The sequence below is a fragment of the Hemitrygon akajei genome, chromosome 16 (assembly GCF_048418815.1).
Source record: "Hemitrygon akajei chromosome 16, sHemAka1.3, whole genome shotgun sequence".
NCBI lineage: Eukaryota > Metazoa > Chordata > Chondrichthyes > Myliobatiformes > Dasyatidae > Hemitrygon > Hemitrygon akajei.
The window spans coordinates 12,263,055-12,283,657 of record NC_133139.1 but is presented as its reverse complement, the minus strand read 5'-3'; the positions used below and the strand labels follow the sequence as shown (position 1 = coordinate 12,283,657).

At 40.8% G+C, this 20,603-nt stretch overlaps 1 protein-coding gene across 8 annotated transcripts in view; it reads left to right on the top strand.

Moving 5' to 3' along the window:
• The window catches only part of cbarpb (CACN subunit beta associated regulatory protein b), a 262,852-nt gene extending 255,875 nt beyond the window's left edge, over positions 1-6,977 (top strand). For all 8 annotated transcript variants that reach the window (XM_073068267.1, XM_073068259.1, XM_073068261.1 and 5 more), the window contains one exon: positions 4,677-6,977. In XM_073068267.1, the coding sequence (XP_072924368.1) occupies positions 4,677-5,928 (1,252 nt within the window). In that variant the 3' untranslated portion in view covers positions 5,929-6,977. The remainder of the gene's footprint in view (positions 1-4,676) is intronic.
• Positions 6,978-20,603: the final 13,626 nt, after the last annotated feature.

The window sequence follows — 20,603 nt, the reverse complement described above, 5'->3', positions numbered from 1 at the left end:
TCACATGAGTACAACTGGGCTTATTGGGCCGGAAAGGACTGGTATCATGCTATATCTTTAAATAAATAAATTCCCCAGGTTTTACCACTTACCTGCAGTGGTGGAGAGTGGGCAGCTAGACAGCTTATCCCAGGGCTGAAATAGCTAATACAAGGAGGCATAACTTTAAGTCATTGGGAGGATAATATAGGGAGTATGTCAGAGGTAGGTTATGGAATGCACTGCTAAGGGTTGTGATCAAGGCAGACACTTCAGGGACCTTTAAGAGACAATGGAGGGATGGGTTAGATTGATCTTGGAGTAAGTCAAAGGGTCGGCACAACATTGTGGGCTGAAGGACCTGTACTGTGTTGTACTGTTCTATATTTTATGTACACTCTAGGAGCAATAATACAGCTGATTAATCTACCAGCCCGTATGCTTTTAGGATGTCAGAGGAAATCCACGTGGTCAAAGTGGGAAAGTACAACTTCACGCAGACTGAGCCTGGGCTCTGGATTGAACCAGGTCTGTGGCACTTTGAGGCATTAGGGCTGCACCTCTGGCCACCCTCTTCAAGTTTCACACACTTGTTTCCTTGACCAATAGCTAATGATTGCGGGCGCCACGGTAACAGAGTGGTTAGCCGACACTGTAACAGCTCAGGATGTCGGAGTTCAGAGCTCAGTTCCAGCGCTGTCTGTAAGGTGTTTGTACGCTCTCCCCGTGACCAGGTAGGGATTCCCCTGGGTGCTGCAATTAGTAGGTTAATTGGTCATTGTAACTTGTCCGTGGTGCAGATCGTTACCTGTTCCATGCTGTATCTCTAAATAAACTGCTCAACCACATTGTCCATTCAGGGATGTGACTGTTGCAAACACTGTTGGATCCTGTTGGCATTTTTCCCTGACGACGGCTATTGGGATCATTCTCCCACCCACATGGATTTAAGCAGACACACATCCAGTTAAAATTTGCTTTATCAGAATCAGGTTCATTATCACTGACATGTGTTGGGAAATTTGTTAACTTAGCAGCAGAAGTTCAAAGCAGTACATAATATAGAAGAAAAAATAATAATTAAATAAATAATAATAATTAATAAGTCAATCAATTACAGCATGTGTATATTGAATAGATTGAAGGGCATGCAAAAACCCCCCAGAAATACTGGATATTAAAACAAGTAGGTAGTGCCCAAGGGTTCAATGTCCATTTAGGAATCAGATGGCAGAGGGGAAGAAGCTGTTCCTGAAACGCTGAGTGTGTGCCTTCAGGCTTCTGTACCTCTTACCTTGCCATCCTTGCCGTGTAGCTATTTAGACAGCCTGATGTGGGGTCACATGAATGGGGTGGGAGAAGGTTGATATCAAAGATAAATGCCTGCAGAGATTATGTGGGATGCATTAGGGTTGGAATGCAATGTACCTTTTCCTTCGTCACCAAGAGGACGTGCACCCTTCTAAACACAATGCGCTTACAGACAACTGAGAGTATTGTAGTACTGAAAGAACGTAGAGAAGACTCACAACCAGAGTAGAGATACACATAGAATGCTGGAGGGACTCAGCCGATCAGGCAGCATCTATAGAGATGTATAAACAGTCAAAGTTTTTGCTGATGCCACTCTAAACCCAATCTATGGTACAAGTAAAATATTCATGTCAAAGTCAAAGTAAATTTATTGTCAAAGTACGTGTTTGTCATCATATACTTCTGTGAGATTCATTTTCTTGCAGGCATTTACAGGAAAATAAAGAAATATAACAGAATGTATGAAAAAATACATGTTTATTTAAAGTGGGGGTAGATCGTTCTTGATTAGTAAGGGTGTCAAAGATTACACGGTTACAGGGATGGAGAACAGGAATGAGATGGATAATAAACCGTCCATCTTGGAAAGTAAGGAAGTCTTCAATGAGCTAATGTTCTGATTCTGCTCCTATGTCTTGTGGTTTTAAACAAAGATTGACAAACAACCAATGTACAAAAAAGACAAATGATGGAAGTGAAATAAATAAACAACACTGAGAGCATGAGTTGTAGAGTTGTTGAAAGTTGTTGTGGATGTAGGTCATAGAATCAGTTCAGAGTTGAGGTGAGTGAAGTTATCCACACTGGTTCAGGAACCTGATGGTTGAAGGGTAATAACTGCTCCTGAACTTAGAGATGTGGGACCTTAGGCACCTGTACCTTCTGCCTAATGGTAGTAGCAAGCACTATGCACATAGAAACCGAATCAGATTCATGCAATGCATACAAATTAAAGCAATTCTAAATTCTAACCAGCCCATTGATTGGAGATGCTCTGCATGTCGGAAATCATCTTTTGCATCTTGAAGCTAAAGAGTTTTAGGATTTAAAGCAAATTGCAGGTTGAATGTCTTTTATCTGAGGGACTGGGGCTGCAACATCAACTGCCAAAAGATCTGAAGCCAGTGTTCAGAATCCAAACAAAACTTTTTCAACCATATATAGTCACCTAAATATAGGAAGGATATCAGTAAGATTGAAAAAGTGCAGAGAAGATTTACTAGGATGTTGCCGGGTCTTCAGGAGTTGAGTTACAGGGAAAGATTGAACAGGTTAGGACTTTATTCCTTGGAGCGTAGAAGAATGAGGGGGGATTTGACAGAGGTTTACAAAATTATGAGGGGTATAGACAGAGTCAATGCAAGTAGGCTCTTTCCACTTAGATTAGGAGAGATAAATACGAGAGGACATGGCTTTGGGGTGAAAGGGGAAAGGTTTAGGGGGAACTTCTTCACTCAGAGAGTGGTGGGAGTATGGAACGAGCTGCCATTTGATGTGATAAATGCAGGCTCACTCTCACGTTTTAAGAATAAATTGGATAGATATATGGATGGGAGCAGTCTGGAGGGTTATGGATTGGGTGCAGGTCAATAGGACTAGCGGAATAAAATTTTGACACAGACTAGAAGGGCCGAATGGCCTGTTTTCTGTTCTGTAGTGTTCTATGATTCTATGGTTCATAGGAGGCTTCCCTGACTTTTCATTCTAGTGGGATTATTGCATTGGCTTTGAGCAGGTGTAAGAACCAGAATGCCTTAGAACATAGAAAACCTACAGCACAATACAGGCCCTTCGGCCCACAAAGTTGTTCTTTCTTCCCACTGACAAAGCAAACAGAAGTATATAAAAGTATGAGTGGTGTAGATAGGATAAATGCAAGCAGACTTTTTTCCACTGAGTAACACACACAAAATGCTCGAGGAACTCAGCAGGTCAGGCAGCTTCTATGGAAATGAATAAACAGTCAACATTTCAGGCCGAGACCCTTTATCAGGACTGAGAGGGAAGGGGGAAGGATCCAGAAGAAGAAGGTAGGAGAGGGGAGGAGGTCAAACTTGAAGGTGATAGGTGAAGCCAGGTGGGTGGGGGAGGAGGAATGAAGTAAAAAGGTGATAAGAAGTAGCAAGTCCTGCTGATAACATGGTCAAAGAGGCGGAGGCAGCAGAGAACATAGTGGAGGGTGTAGTAAAAGAGTGTCTCACTGAACCCCTGTCAAAGAGAAAATTTGAACTGCTTCAGGGTAGGCTTACCTCAAAGAGACTTCACAGTGGAGCAACAAATCATAAACATAAGAGTTCCTGAGAAAGACTAAACTAGAGGTCATGGGTTAAGGGTGAAAGGTGAAATATTTAATGTGAATATGAGGGGAAAACCACTTCCTTCAGAGTGTGGAACAAGCTGCCAGCGGAAGTGGTTGGTGCAGGTACAATTTCAACATTTAAGAGAAGTTTGGATAAATACACGGATCGGAGGGGTATGAAAGGAAATGGTCTAGGCAGAGATCGATGAGACTAGGCAGAATAATAGTTCTCAGCACTGACTAGATGGGCTGAGGGTCATGTTTCTGTGTTGTAGTGTTATATGACTCTGTAGTTCCTTAGATGTTCTTCACTGATGGTGAACATCCAGTTAATCTTACTGACAACTTAGGCAAAAACAACATCTTAACAGAGATTGTTTCATTACCGACTAACAGGGAAAGGAAATGGTGCCATTAGAAATTGGGTCCATAGACAATAGGAGCAATAAATTAAGATACTTTCTGGCTTTGCTGTTTAGATGTTTCTTCCTAAACTGATGGCAGAGATTTAAGTCCCAAATAATAATTGGATTGGGTGCATCTTTAGTAGCTTTCTCTTCAGATTGTAGCTGGTCATCCTGAGAACATGCGGTACTGCTCCCAGCATTCCATCAGCATGTTCCTTAGGGAAATGTGTCCCCTGCCTGCTAGGTTTTTGTTTCCTGACTGAGCTTGATGTGACCTCATCCTTGGATTGACGTCTCAGTCTGGTAATAACTCTTCCTAAACCTAGTGCTGTGGAGCTTTTGGCTCCTCTGCCTCAGTTTAGGACAAGTGTTTCCTTTGGAGATCACTGTTTGTAATTATTTTGACTGCCTGCGACTGAATGGGATTGACCAGTTTGTTGTAATTGGAGTTAGCATGGACTCGATGGGCTGAATGGCCTCCTTGAGTGCGGGAGCTATCCAGTTATGCTATAAATGTGAGCTGGCAGGGCCGCATGCAAACCAATTGAAATAAACCAGCTTCTGCTTGTTAGGAATTAGCGGTGTTAGCAGAAACCAAGCTTTATTGAAGTTAAGTTTTGTAAATACTGTGCTGCTCTGTGCTACATTTTCCTGAGATAAGCTTGGTTTTCTTTCAGGCTAGATGCGGCAGAGATTCTGCCGGGCGGGAGTGAAAGTGCTGAGAGAAGGGAGAGCTCTGATCAACAGAGGATCTACCGTGATATCTGGAAACTTCGAGCCTCTCTCGAACTTTACGTATCATCGGAGCAGAGCAGCAATGATAAGGACTCGGTGCGGAGCGACACCGAGAGTCTGTGTTCGTTGAGCGGGCCAGCTGGCAGCCTCTCCCAGGATGCGGCTGATGAAGATGACGGCCTTGAGGAGAGACCCACGGATAAAGGAGGCAAGCAGGATAGTGTGGATTCTGAGCGAGGCAGCGACAGCGAATCGAACACAAGAAAGCTGCTTCAGATGGACAGCGGCTATGCATCAATAGAGGCACCAAGCAGACTGTTAGAAGAAAGAATTCTCAAGGTGGACATTGAAAGTAGGACGAAAGACAAAACAGCTTCAGAGAAAAGGTTGTTCTTCACAAGTTCTGGGCGCAAAGGGACTGTCTTTGAAAGTTTTGATGCAAAAATATTGAGTGAAGAGATAGAGGAAGAAGGTGCTGTTGGAGGTGAACCAGAAAGCCCCATTGGGTGGTCACCATATGGCCAAATGTTTGCAACTAGAGACTATTTGCATAGAAGGGATTACAGCATTGATGAGAAGACTGATGCCTTATTCAATGAATTTCTCCGGCACGACCCTCAGTTTGATGATTCTCCTCTGAAGTCTAAACACCGGTCCCGCATTCACCTCCGCAAGCAATGGCAGAGGACCAAGCAATACAGCGATCCAGGAATCCGTTACCCGCCTGGACTGGAACGGCACCGAACGCCCCTCCGAAGAGGCGACAGCGTGAATTACCCCCTCGACCATCGGTACCAGAGCACCTTGCCCCGCATCGTCAGCACCACGGACGAGGAGCAATCCGGCAGTCAGGAACAGATCAAGTCGCCAACTGCTAAGGACTCGGAACATCTCGGTGCGGACACTGAAGAAAGAATCCATATAATTGAGGAAGAGACATTGGAGCAAGGAAGTGTCATTGACCAGACTGAACAAATAGACTTCCAGCAGCCTTTAGACCATATTAGTGACTTCACAGAGACAAATAACTCTACAGATTTTGGGTATGGGCCTCAAATGATAGGAGCAGATCCCAAAGACATATTAACTACTAGCATCGATGATAGGCTGTATAATAATCTTAAAAAATCCAAGGAGAGTGTGGAGTATGTAGTATCTGTCACACACGCGTCACTAGACCACAGTCCTGTTTAGCCTATTTTTTTTTGTGGAAGTCTGACTCAATTTCTTTTTTGTAGAATTCTCATGTGTATGCTCTTCCTCTTTACTATTAGATACTCCTGACACACACAGGCAACTTTTTGCTGCTATCATACACAAGATGCTTCATGTCCGTCCCCACCACCACCACCACCACCACCCTTCCATCAAAGAATGATTAGATATCTGTAGAGCTTTAGTACATAAATGTTTTATTAGAAAACTAGCTTGCCCTTTTAAATAAAAACAGAATAAAAGAGTGGTACTGATGACTTGGGGAAAGCTTTTCAATTCAAGTTGCTTGGCTGTTATTTTATTTCTGTTCTTCCAAAATACCCGATGATGTTTTTAATATTAAGAAATGGCATCAACCTGGTATGAATACATTGTACACGAAGTGCTTCCTGTTCACAGAGTTGGCTGCATCGCTCCCATATGCATGTACCCTTTTCATTCAAAGACTATCATTCGAAAGAAACTCTAGGATTTTACCTTGTCACTAGTGCAAGTAACCTCCTTGAAACCTCTTTGCAATTTTTTTAGTGTAAATTTCTTCCTCAAGATGTTCACTCTCTGTCCATAATTTCATGTTATGTTTTGTGAATTAGAATGTCAATTTTTAAAAAATATATCCATAATTGTTTGTACCTTAAGTGTAAAGGTGTCTGTAGTTTTATTAAACATAAACAATGCTGTTCTGTATTTATGGATGGACTGGGCACAATAAATGGACAATGACTTTTTTTTCTTATTTTAATTTTATTTTTGAAGTTTTATTTCCAAGATCATTAAGTAGAGTGGTTGTCTACCAGTCATTCTGCATTGAATGTTTTGACTCAGTGACCAGCTATCAATGTAATGCATTTAGGCTAACTTAACAGGTTTAAATAATTATATACAATAATTTTATAAAAAATATATGTGGTACTCTATAGGTCACACAGAACTTCTTACAAAGACACTTTACCTGTTTTCGTTTTTTTATCTTAACTGTAAAAATCAGCCTTGACCTAATAATTCATTGACTTTTTTCTGCTTTCATTGCTAAAATAAATTCTTAACTCATTCAAACAAAAAATAATTTTGCGTGACTTGTTTCATATGTCTGAGGGCAATGGGGTAAAATAGAGAAAGAAGAAAATGTGGAAAATACCTTAAATTCCATTGTTCTTAGAACTTGTTCTATAAAGCACAAAACTCCAAGGTGAATCTTTTTATAATCTTGTGAGACACAGCATCAGATGGCACATTGAAAGAGAAAGACCACATAAAATAGATATTATTCTCCCTCTCTCTATCTATAATGTCCCCCACCCTTTTCTTTCCATTACGTATTTTATCCTGAAGACTAATAGGTGAATGAAAATACCAGCATACTGAGTTATGAGTCCTGTGTTTTCTGAGAATTAAAGGAATGTTTGAGATCTTGGTTAACTTTCAGACTACCATTTTAAAGAGAGTATTAGTAAAGATATTTTGAACCAGCTGGCAACAAGCTGGCTTTCTCCAATTAGCGATACCCAGCATGGAGCAGATTTAACAGGACTTTGTAACAAATCCATTTGTTTATTTAATGCTTGAGTTAAGTCATCAATTCCAAATCTGTTTCCACTTCATTCCAAAGAGCACCCAACTAGATTCGCAAAAGATCTCTTTACATCACTAAACTACCTTTTGTAAGTCTCAACAATGGTTTAGCACAATATAAGAATATCTAAACTATTGCCTTCTTGCTCTTCAAAAAACAATAGAGCCTCTAAATTTCTTCCCCATCAAAGGTAGCAGAGTCAGAATCAGGTTTAATATTACTGGCATATGTTGTGAAATTTGTTGTTATGTGGCAGCAGTACATTGCAATACATGATTAAAATAAAAACTGTAAATTACGAGTATATATATATCTTTTAAAATATTAAATTAAATAAGAAGTGCAAAAAGAGAAATAAGAAAGTAGTGAGGTAGAGCGTTCAGTCTAACATAATGAACTTTGGAGGCAGAGTATAATAGAAAATCATTATTTATTTATTTATTGGGGTACAATATGGAAAAGGCCCTTGCGGCTCTTCAAGCCACTCAGCCAGCAAGCCTTGATTTAACCATAGCCTAATTACGCCACAATTTACAATGACCAATTAGCCTATCAATCGGTACGTCTTTGGAAGGTGGGAGGAAACCAGACTACCTGGAGGAAACCCACGGGGTCACGGGGAGGATGTACAAACTACAGGCAGCGAGGGGAACTATACAATTTATTTATCATTACTGATCGGTTTGAAGCTGTGTCTTAGTCTAAGTTGATTAGTTGTTTTATGATGGAACTTCATCATTTTTTAAATCCTTCCCAAGGCTCTTAGGCGTTAGGGATGGTATGTAGCACTTATTCATTTGTGATTTGTTGTAAATACATTGATACGGATTATCCTTCTGATACCTGCAATTCTGCTTGGTGTTATTTATACAAATCAAGTTACATAAACTAATTAAGCAGAAGTATGGCCTCTGCTTGGGTTAAAGCAACAGACAGTATGGCATCATAAGTGTCTGTTTCTTGTTCACTCTTGTAAGTTCTGGATAAGTAATTCATATTTGTACTCTAGCAACTAATACAGAACTATGAGCAGCTGACAGTATTCATCGCCCACAAACCCATTGTTAAATATGGGAAGGTGATGATCAGTGGAAAAGGAGGCTTTTCCTTTTGAGGTTGGATGAGACGAGAACTAGAGGTCATGATTTAATGGTGAAATGTAAACTGTTTAAGGAGAACATGATGAGAGTGGAATGAGTTGCTGGTGGAAGTGGTGGATTTGGGTTTGAATTTAAAATTTAAGAGAAATTTGGATAAATACATGGATGGTTTGGGGGGGTATGGAGATGCAAGTCGATGGGAGTAGGCAGATAAATAGTTCTGCATGGACTAGGGTCATTGAGCCACAGAAACAGGCCCATTAGCCCATCTAGTCTGTGCCAGACCATTTAAACTGCCTACTCCCACGTGACATTAGCCCTCCATACCTTTACCTTTCATGTATCTATCCCAACTTCTCTTAAATGTTGAAATCAAGCTCACATGCATCATTTATGCTGGCAGCTTGTTCCACACTCTCACTCTGAGTGAAGAAGTTTGCCGTCATGTTCCTCCTAAACTTTTCAGCTTTCATCCTTAACACATGACCTCTAGTTGGTGTCCCTCCCAACCTCAGTGGAGGACTAGATGGGCTGAAGGGCCAGTTTCTGTGCTGTAGTATTCTGTGACTCTGTCTAGAAACAGAGTTGTACAACACAGAAACACAACCTTCTTCTCACCATATCCATGCCTCCTAGTGGCCATGTCCTCTTGGAAGCATTTATGTCTGAGCTCTACCTTCTGTTGGAACTTGGTAGTCCTAACTGTTAAAATTTACTTTTATCTCCAATTTATTCAAATAAAAGGCCTCTAAGACTCCAAAATGGAGAGACAAGAGACACCAGATGCTGGAATCTGGAGCATCACACAAAAAATGCTGGAGAAACTCAGCTGGTCGCACAGCATCTGTGAAGGGAAATGGACAGTTGACACAAAGATCTCAACCCAAACCATCCTCTTTCCATTTCCCTCCATAGGTGTTGCTCAACCCATTGAGTTCCTCCAGCAATTTTTGTGAGTTGCTCCAACACGGAGGTTCCTAACCTTTTTTAGGCCATGCACTCCTACCATTAATCAAGGGGTCCATGAAGCCAGGTTGGAAACCCCTGCTCTGGGACCTCAACCTTTACAGAACCAGGTTGTTTTTTCCAGAAGCTATGGGCTTAATTGGGCTGCTTGACAGTTTCAAACCAGGTGTCAGCCAATTCCAGCCCAGCTCATTTCACTTGCTCAACCAAATGCAGAGGTCCAAATGAGCTGGAGGTCAGATGCAGGCATATCTGGCTTCCAGTTGAATGCACCACTTGGGCCCCGAGGCAATGTGTTGGGGAGAGGGGACAGACGTGTATTAGTCATTTGAATAAGTTAACGTCCCAGTGGAAAAAAGGTAAGTAAATTATTTTGCTTTATGTTATTGTTTTTTCTCATTATTTGTAAAGATTCAATAGTTTTTAATTAATTAAGTATATTTGCTTGCCTCTTTGTAGCTCCTCAACTATCGAAGACATATTTAAATGGCTCAAAGCCTTTCACATCTAATAACTTTGACATCCTCAAAGGAGGATGAGAGGAGATTTGGTGGAGATGTAAAACATGATAAGAGGCATAAATAGAATGGACAGCCAGAGACTTTGTCCCAGGGTGGAAATGTCTAATATAGGGTGTCATAATTCTAAGGTGTTGGGAGGAAAGTTTAGGGGTGATGTCAGAGATTTTTTTTAACAGAAAGAGCGGTGGAAGTTCGTGGAACATGCTGCCAGGAGTGCTGGTAGAGGCAGATACATTAGAGATTCCTAAATGATCATATGGGTAAAAAAATAGAAGGCTGTGTGGAAGGGAAGAGTTTAGCTAATCTTAGCGTAGGTTAAAGGGTTAGCACAATATCACGGGCTGAAGAGCCTGTACAGAGCTGCACTACATTCTATGTTAACTTGCCAAAGACTAGTAGGGTATACACTGATGGGGCCTAGGCAATCCCAGCAGACGGAGCATTGTTAGATTTTGCCGTCTGCTCTGGTCCGGTTTCCACTTACCTTTTACTCCGGATGAGTGACCCATTCTGCCAGAACTCTCAGCATTTTAAAATGAATCAATGAAATTCATTCATAATTCCAGTTGATGGAAGATTTGAGGAATAATTTCACTGTCAACGAGGGAGAGAAGGGAATGAATAATTAATGACTAATAGAGGTTATTCATAACTTTGTGGGCCGAAAGGCCTGTGTTGCGCTGTAGGGTTTTCTATGTTTCTATTACTGAAAGAATTGGAGTTCGGTTTGAGGTACAGTCAGTTTAGACTGGTTTGGGGATTAATACACTGCAGGAGAAAGGAACTAGAATTTCAGAATCAGGTTTCATATCACTGCTATATGCCATGAAATTTGTTGTCATGTGGCAGAAATATATTGCAATGCATAATAATAAAAACTGTAAATTACAGTAAGAAATATATATATATTCAAAAAGTTAAATTAAATAATTAGTGTGAAAAGAGAAAAAAGAAGTAGTGAGTTAGTGTCCATAGATTCAGTGTCCATTCAGAATTCTGATGGCAGAGGGGAAGAAGCTGTTCCTGAATCGTTGAGTGTGTGCCTTCAGGCTCCTGTACCTCCTCCCTGATGGTAGCGATGAGAAGAGGGCATGTCCTGGGTGATGGGGGTCCTTAATGATGGATGCCACCTTTTTGAGACATCACTCCTTGAAGATGTCCTGAATGCTGGGGCGGCTAGTGACCATGTTGGAGCTGACTGTGTACAACTTTCAGCAGCTTATTTTGATCCTGTGCAGTAGCCCCCCCCCCCCCCCCCCAACACCAGATGGTGATGCTGCCATCTGGAATATTCACCATGGTACATCTGTAGAAATTTGTGGTATTTTTGGTAACAAACCAAATCAAGTCAAATTTCTAATGAACTATAACTGCTGTCGTGCCTTCTTTGTAACTGCATTGATATATTGGGCCCAGGATAGATCCTCAGAGATGTTGACAGCCAGGAATGCTCACCCTTTCCACTTCTGACCCCTCTATGAGGACTGGTGTGTGTTCCCTCGTCTCGCCCCTTCTGAAGTCCACAATCCTTTGGTCTTACTGACATTGAGTGCAAGGTTGTGTTCCGCCTCTCTGTGGTAATTTAATGGACTAGATCGAATGCGGTTTCTTAATGCAGCAGCTCACTCCTGAATTACATGCATAGCTTAAGAAACGACTAGGCTTCAAGCAGTCTAACAAACTCTCCTCCCCAACCTCGCTCGTAAAAGTGGATCAATAATTGTAAAATACTTAGTATTTCATTATATGAGCAGGGTAGGACTGAAGCCTTCTGCACAGCATCCCAACCAATACAATTCTGGATTCACCACAAGCAAATCTTAAACACAGGATGTTCTGAAGGTGCTGAAAATGCATAGCACACACAGCATGCTGGAGGAACTCAGCAAGTCAGGCAACATCTATGGAAAGGAATAAATATTTGACGTTTCAGTGTTCGTTTGTGGGTTTCACCACAAACAAACATAAGATACTGTTTGATAGGAAGTGAATATTATCTTTGTTACATCGCCACACTCATAACAAGTTTTATTTCATTCAGTACATTGGCTCATAAACAATTGGCCAACCAGTTGCTAAAACAAGTGCCAACCCTTAATGCAATAGCAATGAGCCTGACAGAAAGATATTTGAGATCTAGCTTGGAGAGAGTTAAACTCAGAAATAAGTTTAAAAAAGAAACTTATTTACTTAATTGACACACAGTGCTGAATAGGCCCTCTAGCCCTTAGAGTCACCCTGCCCAGCTATACCCTGATTTAATCCTAGCCTAATCATGGGACAATTTGCAATGACCAACTAACCTACCGACCTGTGGGAGGAAACTGGAGCATCCAGAGGAAACCCACGTGGTCACGTTGAGAACGTACAAACTCATTACAGGCAGTGGCGGGAATTGAACCCAGGTTGCCTGTACTGTAAAGCGTTGTGTTAACCACAGTGCTACTATACCACCCAAGCCAATGTTAAATCAGCAGAATACCCTAAAGTTGTCATAAATCATACCGCCTTCCTTAATAGTCAAATAATACCATCAATAATTAATCAGAAGTACTACAATTCATTTACCGTAAAATATATCAGTCAATCTAAGCATTTCTTTTCCAGATTAAGCATTTTGTTTGTTTCAATCCTTGGAGTGTCTTAAGAAAATAAATCCAGAGAAAGCAGATTGTTTTGTGTGGAGTAGGGAGATTTGATAGTCATTTATAAGATTGTGAGAGGTATAGATGGAGTAGACAGGCAGCATCTATTTTCACAGGGTTGAAGTACCAGAGGGCATATATTAAGGTGAGACAGGTTCATTTTAAAGGAGATGTGAGAGGCAAGTCTTTTTACACAGAGAATGCTAAGTGCCTGGGGTGGTGGTAAAGGCAGACACAGAACATTAGGACTTTGTAAGAAGCGTTTAGATAGGCACATGAATGTGAGGGAAATGGAGGGATAAGGACATTGTGTAGACAGAAAGGATTAGACGAGTTAGCCATTTGATTACTAATTTATTTGGTTGGGCACATCATTGTGGGCCGAAGGGCCTGTATGATTCTATGTTCTATCCAATATGCAACTTCCATTAGCTATATTTCTAATATTGCTACAGATATTTGTCATTAGCACTTTACATGTGAAAATGGTTATTTCCTCAACTAATTGTTGGGTATTCCTAAGTAAATACTGATATCTGATCCTTTTCTTCCTCAGGTCCCTGACTTTAAGCTGAATTTTTAAGGAAATGAATGGAAATTCGTCTGAGGTTTCACCCTGTGAAGTGCGCAAGTTTTTCACTTTAAGACTGCCTTGCCAAGCCGGAAGATCGCCATCTCCTCAAGAACAGGGAGAGAAAGATTGAAGTCTCATGAATGGATTCTGGTCCATCCTCCTAGCTGGAGCTGCACTGTGCATTTCTACAGCCGGATCACTGGGCTTTCTGCTTTCGGGAAAAGACTGATGGAACCAGGGACACAGTCCCAAAGAGTTGAAAATCCTCCTCTGTCTCCCTTCTCTAAAAAGGGACTTCACTAATGCACCTACCATAAACCAGCAGCCTTGACTATTGCCCACTGGCAGTAACTGTACAATTGTTGTTGTGTTTGTATTTTTGAGTTTGTGACTGCTGGTGATGTACTGTGCTTGCCTTGTAACAAGTTAGACAAAATGCTGGATGTTATAACATTGTGTTGTATGCCGTAGTGTTCAGGTTAGATGGTATTGGCAGATGTTGAACCTTTCTGTAAATCCTTATTCTACCCACCTACCTACCTATCACCTTCCTCTCCCCCCTGCCATCTTTTTATTCTAGTGCAGGAGTTCCCAACCTGGGGTCCATGGACCCCTCGGTTAATAGTAGGGGTTCAGATATATAAAAAAAGAGTTGGGAACCCCTATTCGAGCATCTTTCATCCTCCTTTCCAGCCTTGAAGAAGGGCCTCAGCCCGAAATGTTAACTGTTTATTAATTTCCGTGGATGCTGCCTGACCTGCTGAGTTCCTCCAGCACTGTGGTGTGTGTGTGTGTGTGTGTGTGTGTGTGTGTGTGTGTGTGTGTGTGTGTGTGTGTGTGTGTGTGTGTGTGTGTGTGTGTGTGTGTGGTGTGTTGCTTTGGATTTCCGGCATCTACAGAATCTTTCATGTTTATAATCCTTATTGCTGATTGTATGAGGCATGAGCAAAAATAACACTGTCACTGAACTGAGCCAAAATGAACAATATCCTCAAGTACCGGCAACAAGCTGAACTTGGTGTGATTGAAACCAAAACACATTGCCTTTTGTCTGATTAATTCAGATGCTGGTTGAGCCAATTATTTAATTTTTAAAGTCATTGCTTCTCGACTTTTTTAATACTGATGTTACTTTTTTGTGTCGTGTTTCCTTTGTCCCAGTTATTATACCCTTTTCTAATTGTTTTGTGCATGCTACAAGTCATAAGAAAACCCACTGGTTTTATCATAAAATATCAATAAAAGTTTTCACTCAATATCATCTTTGCTTCTTCTTCAATCTTCAAATTGGTTTCAGAAGTAGCATCTGTTTACATAATAACCATATAACAATTACAGCATGGAAACAGGTCATCTTGGCCCTTCTAGTCCGTGCTGACACTTACATTCACCTAGCCCACTGGCCCGCACTCAGCCCTTAACCCTCCATTCCTTTCCTGTCGATATACCTATCCAATTTTACTTTAAATGACTATACCGAACCTGCCTCTACCACTTCTACTGGAAGCTCATTCCACACAGCTACCACTCTCTGAGTAAAGAAATTCCCCCTCATGTTACCCTTAAACTTTTGCCCCCAACTCTCAAATCATGTCCTCTTGTTTGAATCTCCCCTACTGTCAATGGAAAAAGCCTATCCACGTCAACTCGATCTATCCCCCTCATTATTTTAAATACCTCTATCAAATCCCCCCTCAACCTTCTACGCTCCAAAGAATAAAGACCTAACTTGTTCAGCCTTTCCTTGTAACTTAGGTGCTGAAACCCAGGTAACATTGTAGTAAATCTTCTCTGCACTCTCTCTATTTTGTTGATATCTTTCCTATAATTCGGTGACCAGAACTGTACACAATACTCCAAATTCGGCCTTACCAATGCCTTGTACAATTTTAACATTACATCCCAACTCCTATACTTAATGCTCTGATTTATAAAGGCCAGCATACCAAAAGCTTTCTTCGCCACCCTATCCACACGAGATTCCACCTTCAGGGAACTATGCACCATTATTCCTAGATCACTCTGTTCTACTGTATTCTTCAATGCCCTACCATTTACCATGTATGTCCTATTTGGATTATTCCTACCAAAATGTAGCACATCACACTTATCAGCATTTAACTCCATTTGCCATCGTTCAGTCCACTCTTCTAACTAGCCTAAATCTCTCTGCAAGCTTTGAAAAACTACTTCATTATCCACAATGCCACCTACCTTAGTATCATCTGTATACTTACTAATCCAATTTACCACCCCATCATCCAGATCATTAATGTATATGACCAACAACATTGGACCCAATACAGATCCCTGAGGCACACCACTAGTCACCAGCCTCCAACCTGACAAACAGTTATCCACCACTACTCTCTGGCATCTCCCATCTAGCCACTGTTGAATCCATTTTACTACTTCAATATTAATACCTAATGATTGAACCTTCCTAACTAATCTTCTGTGCGAAACCTTGTCAAAGGCCTTACTGAAGTCCATATAGACAACATCCACTGCTTTACCCTCGTCAACTTTCCTCGTAACCTCTTCAAAAAATTCAATAAGATTTGTCAAACATGACCTTCCACACACAAATCCATGCTGACTATTCCTAATCAGACCCTGTCTATCCAGATAAATATATATACCATCTCTAAGAATACCTTCCATTAATTTACCCACCACTGATGTCAAACTGACAGGCCTATAATTGCTAGGTTTACTCTTAGAACCATTTTTAAACAATGGAACCACATGAGCAATATGCCAATCATTTCTAATGACATTTGAAATATTTCTGTCAGAGCCCCTGCTATTTCTACACCAACTTCCCTCAAGGTCCTAGGGAATATCCTGTCAGGACCCGGAGATTTATCCACTTTTATATTCCTTAAAAGTGCCAGTACTTCCTCCTCTTTAATTGTCATAGTTTCCATAACTTCCCTACTTGTTTCCTTTACCTTACACAATTCAATATCCTTCTCCTTAGTGAATACCGAAGAAAAGAAATTGTTCAAAATCTCCCCCATCTCTTTCGGCTCCACACATAGCTAACAAGATTATAATGACTTGCATATATTATATACCCCTACTGAGTCTGTTTCGGTATGTCCATTGTTTCTGCTGCTGTAGCCCATCCACTTCAAGGTTCGATGTGTTGCGCATTCAGCGATGCTCTTCCGCACACCACTGTTGTAACGTGTGGTTATTTGAGTTACTGTCACCTTCCTGTCAGCTTGAACCAGTATGGCCGTTCTCCTCTGACCTTGCTCATTAACAAGGTGGTTTTGCCCACAGAACCGAGTGCTCTGGTTTCCTCCCACAGTCCAAAGACGTACTGGTAGGTGGATTTATTGGTCATTACAAATAGTCCCATGATTATGCTAGGACTAAATTGGGAAGGTTGCTGGGTGACACGGCACGAAGGACCGGAAGGGCCTATTCTGTGTTGTTCCTCAAAAAATAAAAAAAATAAAAATAAACCTCCACTCACTGGATGTTTTTTTTTTTTTTTGTTTTTGCACTATTCTCTGTAAACTCCAGAGACTGTTTCGCATGCAAGTTTCTGAGATACTCAAACTACCCCATCTGGCACCAATAATTATTCCACGGTCAAAGTCACTTAAATCACATTTCTTTCCCATTCTGTTGTTTGGTCTGAACAACATCTGAATTTCCCGACCATGCCTGCATGCTTTTGAACATCGAGTTGCTGCCATGTGATTGGCTGAGTGGATATTTGCATTAATAAGCAAGTGAATCTCATAAAGTGACCACTTTATGAGAAACACTTGCAAAATTAGTTAAATTGCAAAATGTTCTGAAGTGATTACTTAAAGGAGCATTTAAGAAATTCTTAAAGGATGTTTGATAGGCAAAACAGGAGGGGAGTGTTAAGTTGATCTTAGAGTATAAGGTTGGCATAACATTGTGGGGCAATAGGCATGTCCTGTGCAATTCATTGCCGTGGTATCCATCAGAATCTTATGTCACGTCATAATAAGAGCAGATGACCAAAAGGTTACCAAAGAAGATTTTATTCAGCATCTTGGAAGAAATGATGGGAGAAAGAAAGATTGGTGGCAAGTCAGTGCAGCGGTTAGTGCAGCTGCCTCACTACTGCAGAGTCCTGGTTCAATCCTGACCTTGGGCTCTATCTGGGAAGAACTTGCACAATCTCTGCATGGCCATAGAGGTTTCTGCTTGGTGCTTGCATTTCCTCCCACGTCACAAAGAACCCAAAGTTCAAAGTAAATTTTATTATCAATGTACATATATACAACGCTGAGATCCATTTCCTTCCGCACATACTCAGCAAATCTACAGAATAGTAACTGTAACAGGATCAGTGAATGATCAACCAGAGTGCAGAAGACAACAAACTGCGCAAGTGCAGATATAAATAAACAGCAATAAATAATGAGAACATGAGATAGAGTCCTCAAAGTAAGCTTATTGGTTGTGGCAACGTTTCAATGATGCAGCAAGTGAGTGTAGTTATATCCTTTTATTCAAAAGCCTAGTGGCTGAAGGGTAGCAACAGTTCTTGAACCCAGTGGTATGAGTCTTGAGGCTCTTGTACCTTCTACCTGATGGCAGCAGCGAGAAGAGAGCATGTCTTGGGTGATGGGGATCCCTGATGATTAATGCTGCTTTCCTATAATAGAATTTCATGTAGATATGCTCAATGGAAGTGAGGGCTTTGCCTGTGATGTACTGGACCGATGGTGGGGAAGGCTTTACCCATGATGTACTGGGCTGACGTACCTTTTGTAGGATATCCCGTTCAGAGGCATTGACATTTCCAAACCAGTTTGCGATGCAGCCAATCGATATACTTTCCACTACAGATCTATATAATTTGTCAGTTTTTAAAAAAGGTTCGTTTGCTGCTGTAAATTGCTGTAAATGTCAAAAAACTCAAAGGGGAGCTGATGAGAAATTGAGTTATAAGTCAAAAGTGAGAATGAAATTGAGAGTATTGCTCTGTTGGAGCTGTCATGAATACAATGGGTTGAAATTCCCTTATATATAAATAGGTAGGAATGGTAATCAGAGATTAACATCTTGGCAGCTAAAGACATGATCAGAATGCTGGATGGATTAAATGAACAAATATACATATTGAAGAGTAATTATGATGTACTGAGATAGGAAGAGGAGAGATATGGGAGGGACATCAAGAAGATAAGAATTTTAATCATCTGGGAGCAGTAAGCACAGAGTGACTGGGAGCAGGACTCAGTAGGTATTTGTAGGACAGCAGAGTTCTGGAAGATCCCAAGCTCATGAAGAGGAGAATGAGGGAAGCAGGTCTGGAGGGTAAAAGAAGACTCACAGCGCTGGGTTACAAGGTCACCACTGAAATTCAAAGCATTCGTAACCTCTGAAGTTATTTCACAGAAACAAAATTAAGTCATTGACACCAAGATGAAGATGAAAGTGAAAGTTTAATCAGCGAGGTTGACCTTGAGCACAATGAAGAGATGGAGACACACTAAGATTTAAGAAGAAATTCCAGAGTTGATAATGGGGCATACACAGCCAGAATTGTAGGAATTCTGCCTCCGACAATAATAGGGTTGGAACAGACTACAGACATAAGTCCACGGAAGGTACTTGAGCACAAGGAGGAGAATTGTAAACATGACATCCCAGTGGGCTGATGCGGTTGACGACTTGGTACTGAGAATGTTAAAATTGGTGGGAAGTCTAATGTACATTCTCCCCGTGACTGTGTTGGTTTCCTCTGGGTGCCTTGAACATTGAATCACAGTGGATTTAATTTAGTTTTTTTGAAACTGAACAACAGAAGAGACACTTTTGTGTCAAAGTGAAATAAAAATATAATATGAACCTGCTTAAATTGAAACCTTTTGCATTCCCGGTACATTATGAGGAAATAATTTCTGTACGCCTCTCAATCACACCAAAGCCACTCGGCTTCTAAACTTGAACTAAAAGAACAGGTGGACCTCTTGCATAAATGTACTGTTTCTACCAACATCTGTACTGGACACCAAGTTCCCTGGCTCTATATTGGCCCATGATGAAGCTGAATGAGTTTACAAATCTCGACAGCTTTTTCCAATCCTGTGCAGTGCCTCCCCTCAATACCAGGCAACTCTAGTTAGAATGCTCTCTATAGAAATATGTAAGTTCTAATTTTCTAATTTAAATTTAAAGTTTAAATTTAACTTAATTGAATTTAAATTGAAATTTTCTAATTGACATAATAGGGCGAAGGCAATGAAAATAACGACAGAGAACAAAAAGATAAAAGAGAAAGAAAAATATTTTTCATTTATATTTCTACAGAAATTATGCAATAATCATCATCATCATGTGCCATGTCATATGATGTTGGCGATCATAGTCTTTGACCTTGATTGTTCTTGGCAAATTTTTCTTCGGAAATGGTTTACCATTGCCTTCTTCTGGGCAGTGTCTTTACGAGACGGGTGACCCCTGGCATTGTCAATACTCTTCTGAGATTGTCTGCCTGGCGTCAGTGGTCACAAAACCAGGACTTGTGATGTGCACCAGCTGCTCATACGACCATCCACCACCTGCTCCCATGGCTTCACATGACCCTGATCCAGGGGCTGTAGGTGCTACACCTTGCCCAAGGGTGACCTGATGAGTTGCGGAGGGAAGGAGCGCCTTACACCTCCTTCAATAGAGATGTATCTCCACTCAGCCACCCAAATTATTGTACGCAATAAGAATAATTAGAAACTGAAAAGACTGTCCTTATGTGCAAAAGTTAATTCTCAGTACTGGAAATGTGGTTTGGTAGTAATCAGGCATCAACACAACCATAAAAATTGCTTAGGCTGGAATGGATTATTTCTAATATTCTTGTTGAATTTCTTCAGTGAGTTCAGATTAGCAACTTTGTAGCTTTCATCAAAGTTGACTACATCAACAGGGTGCAAGAATCCTGGGGAAATTGTCAGTGTTGTCCATTTTATGCGTTACTAAAGGTGATCCTTCTCCAATTCATTTTCACAGTGAAGTCCAACTGGATTAAGTTTAATGTGACCCCAATGTGAAAGACATTAAAAGGCCTTTTCAATCTCTAAACATCCTGCCTAATGTCTTCAAACATCAGGGTAATTCTTCTTACTGCCTAGAGCCATATAAGCACTCCATTTTGTGTCCATACAAGACATGAGATTGGACATTTGGTTTTGTTGTTGTCACTTACAGTAAGAAATTTGTCTTACATGCCGTGCATACAGATCAGTTCATTACAACATTGCATTGAGGTAGTAGAAG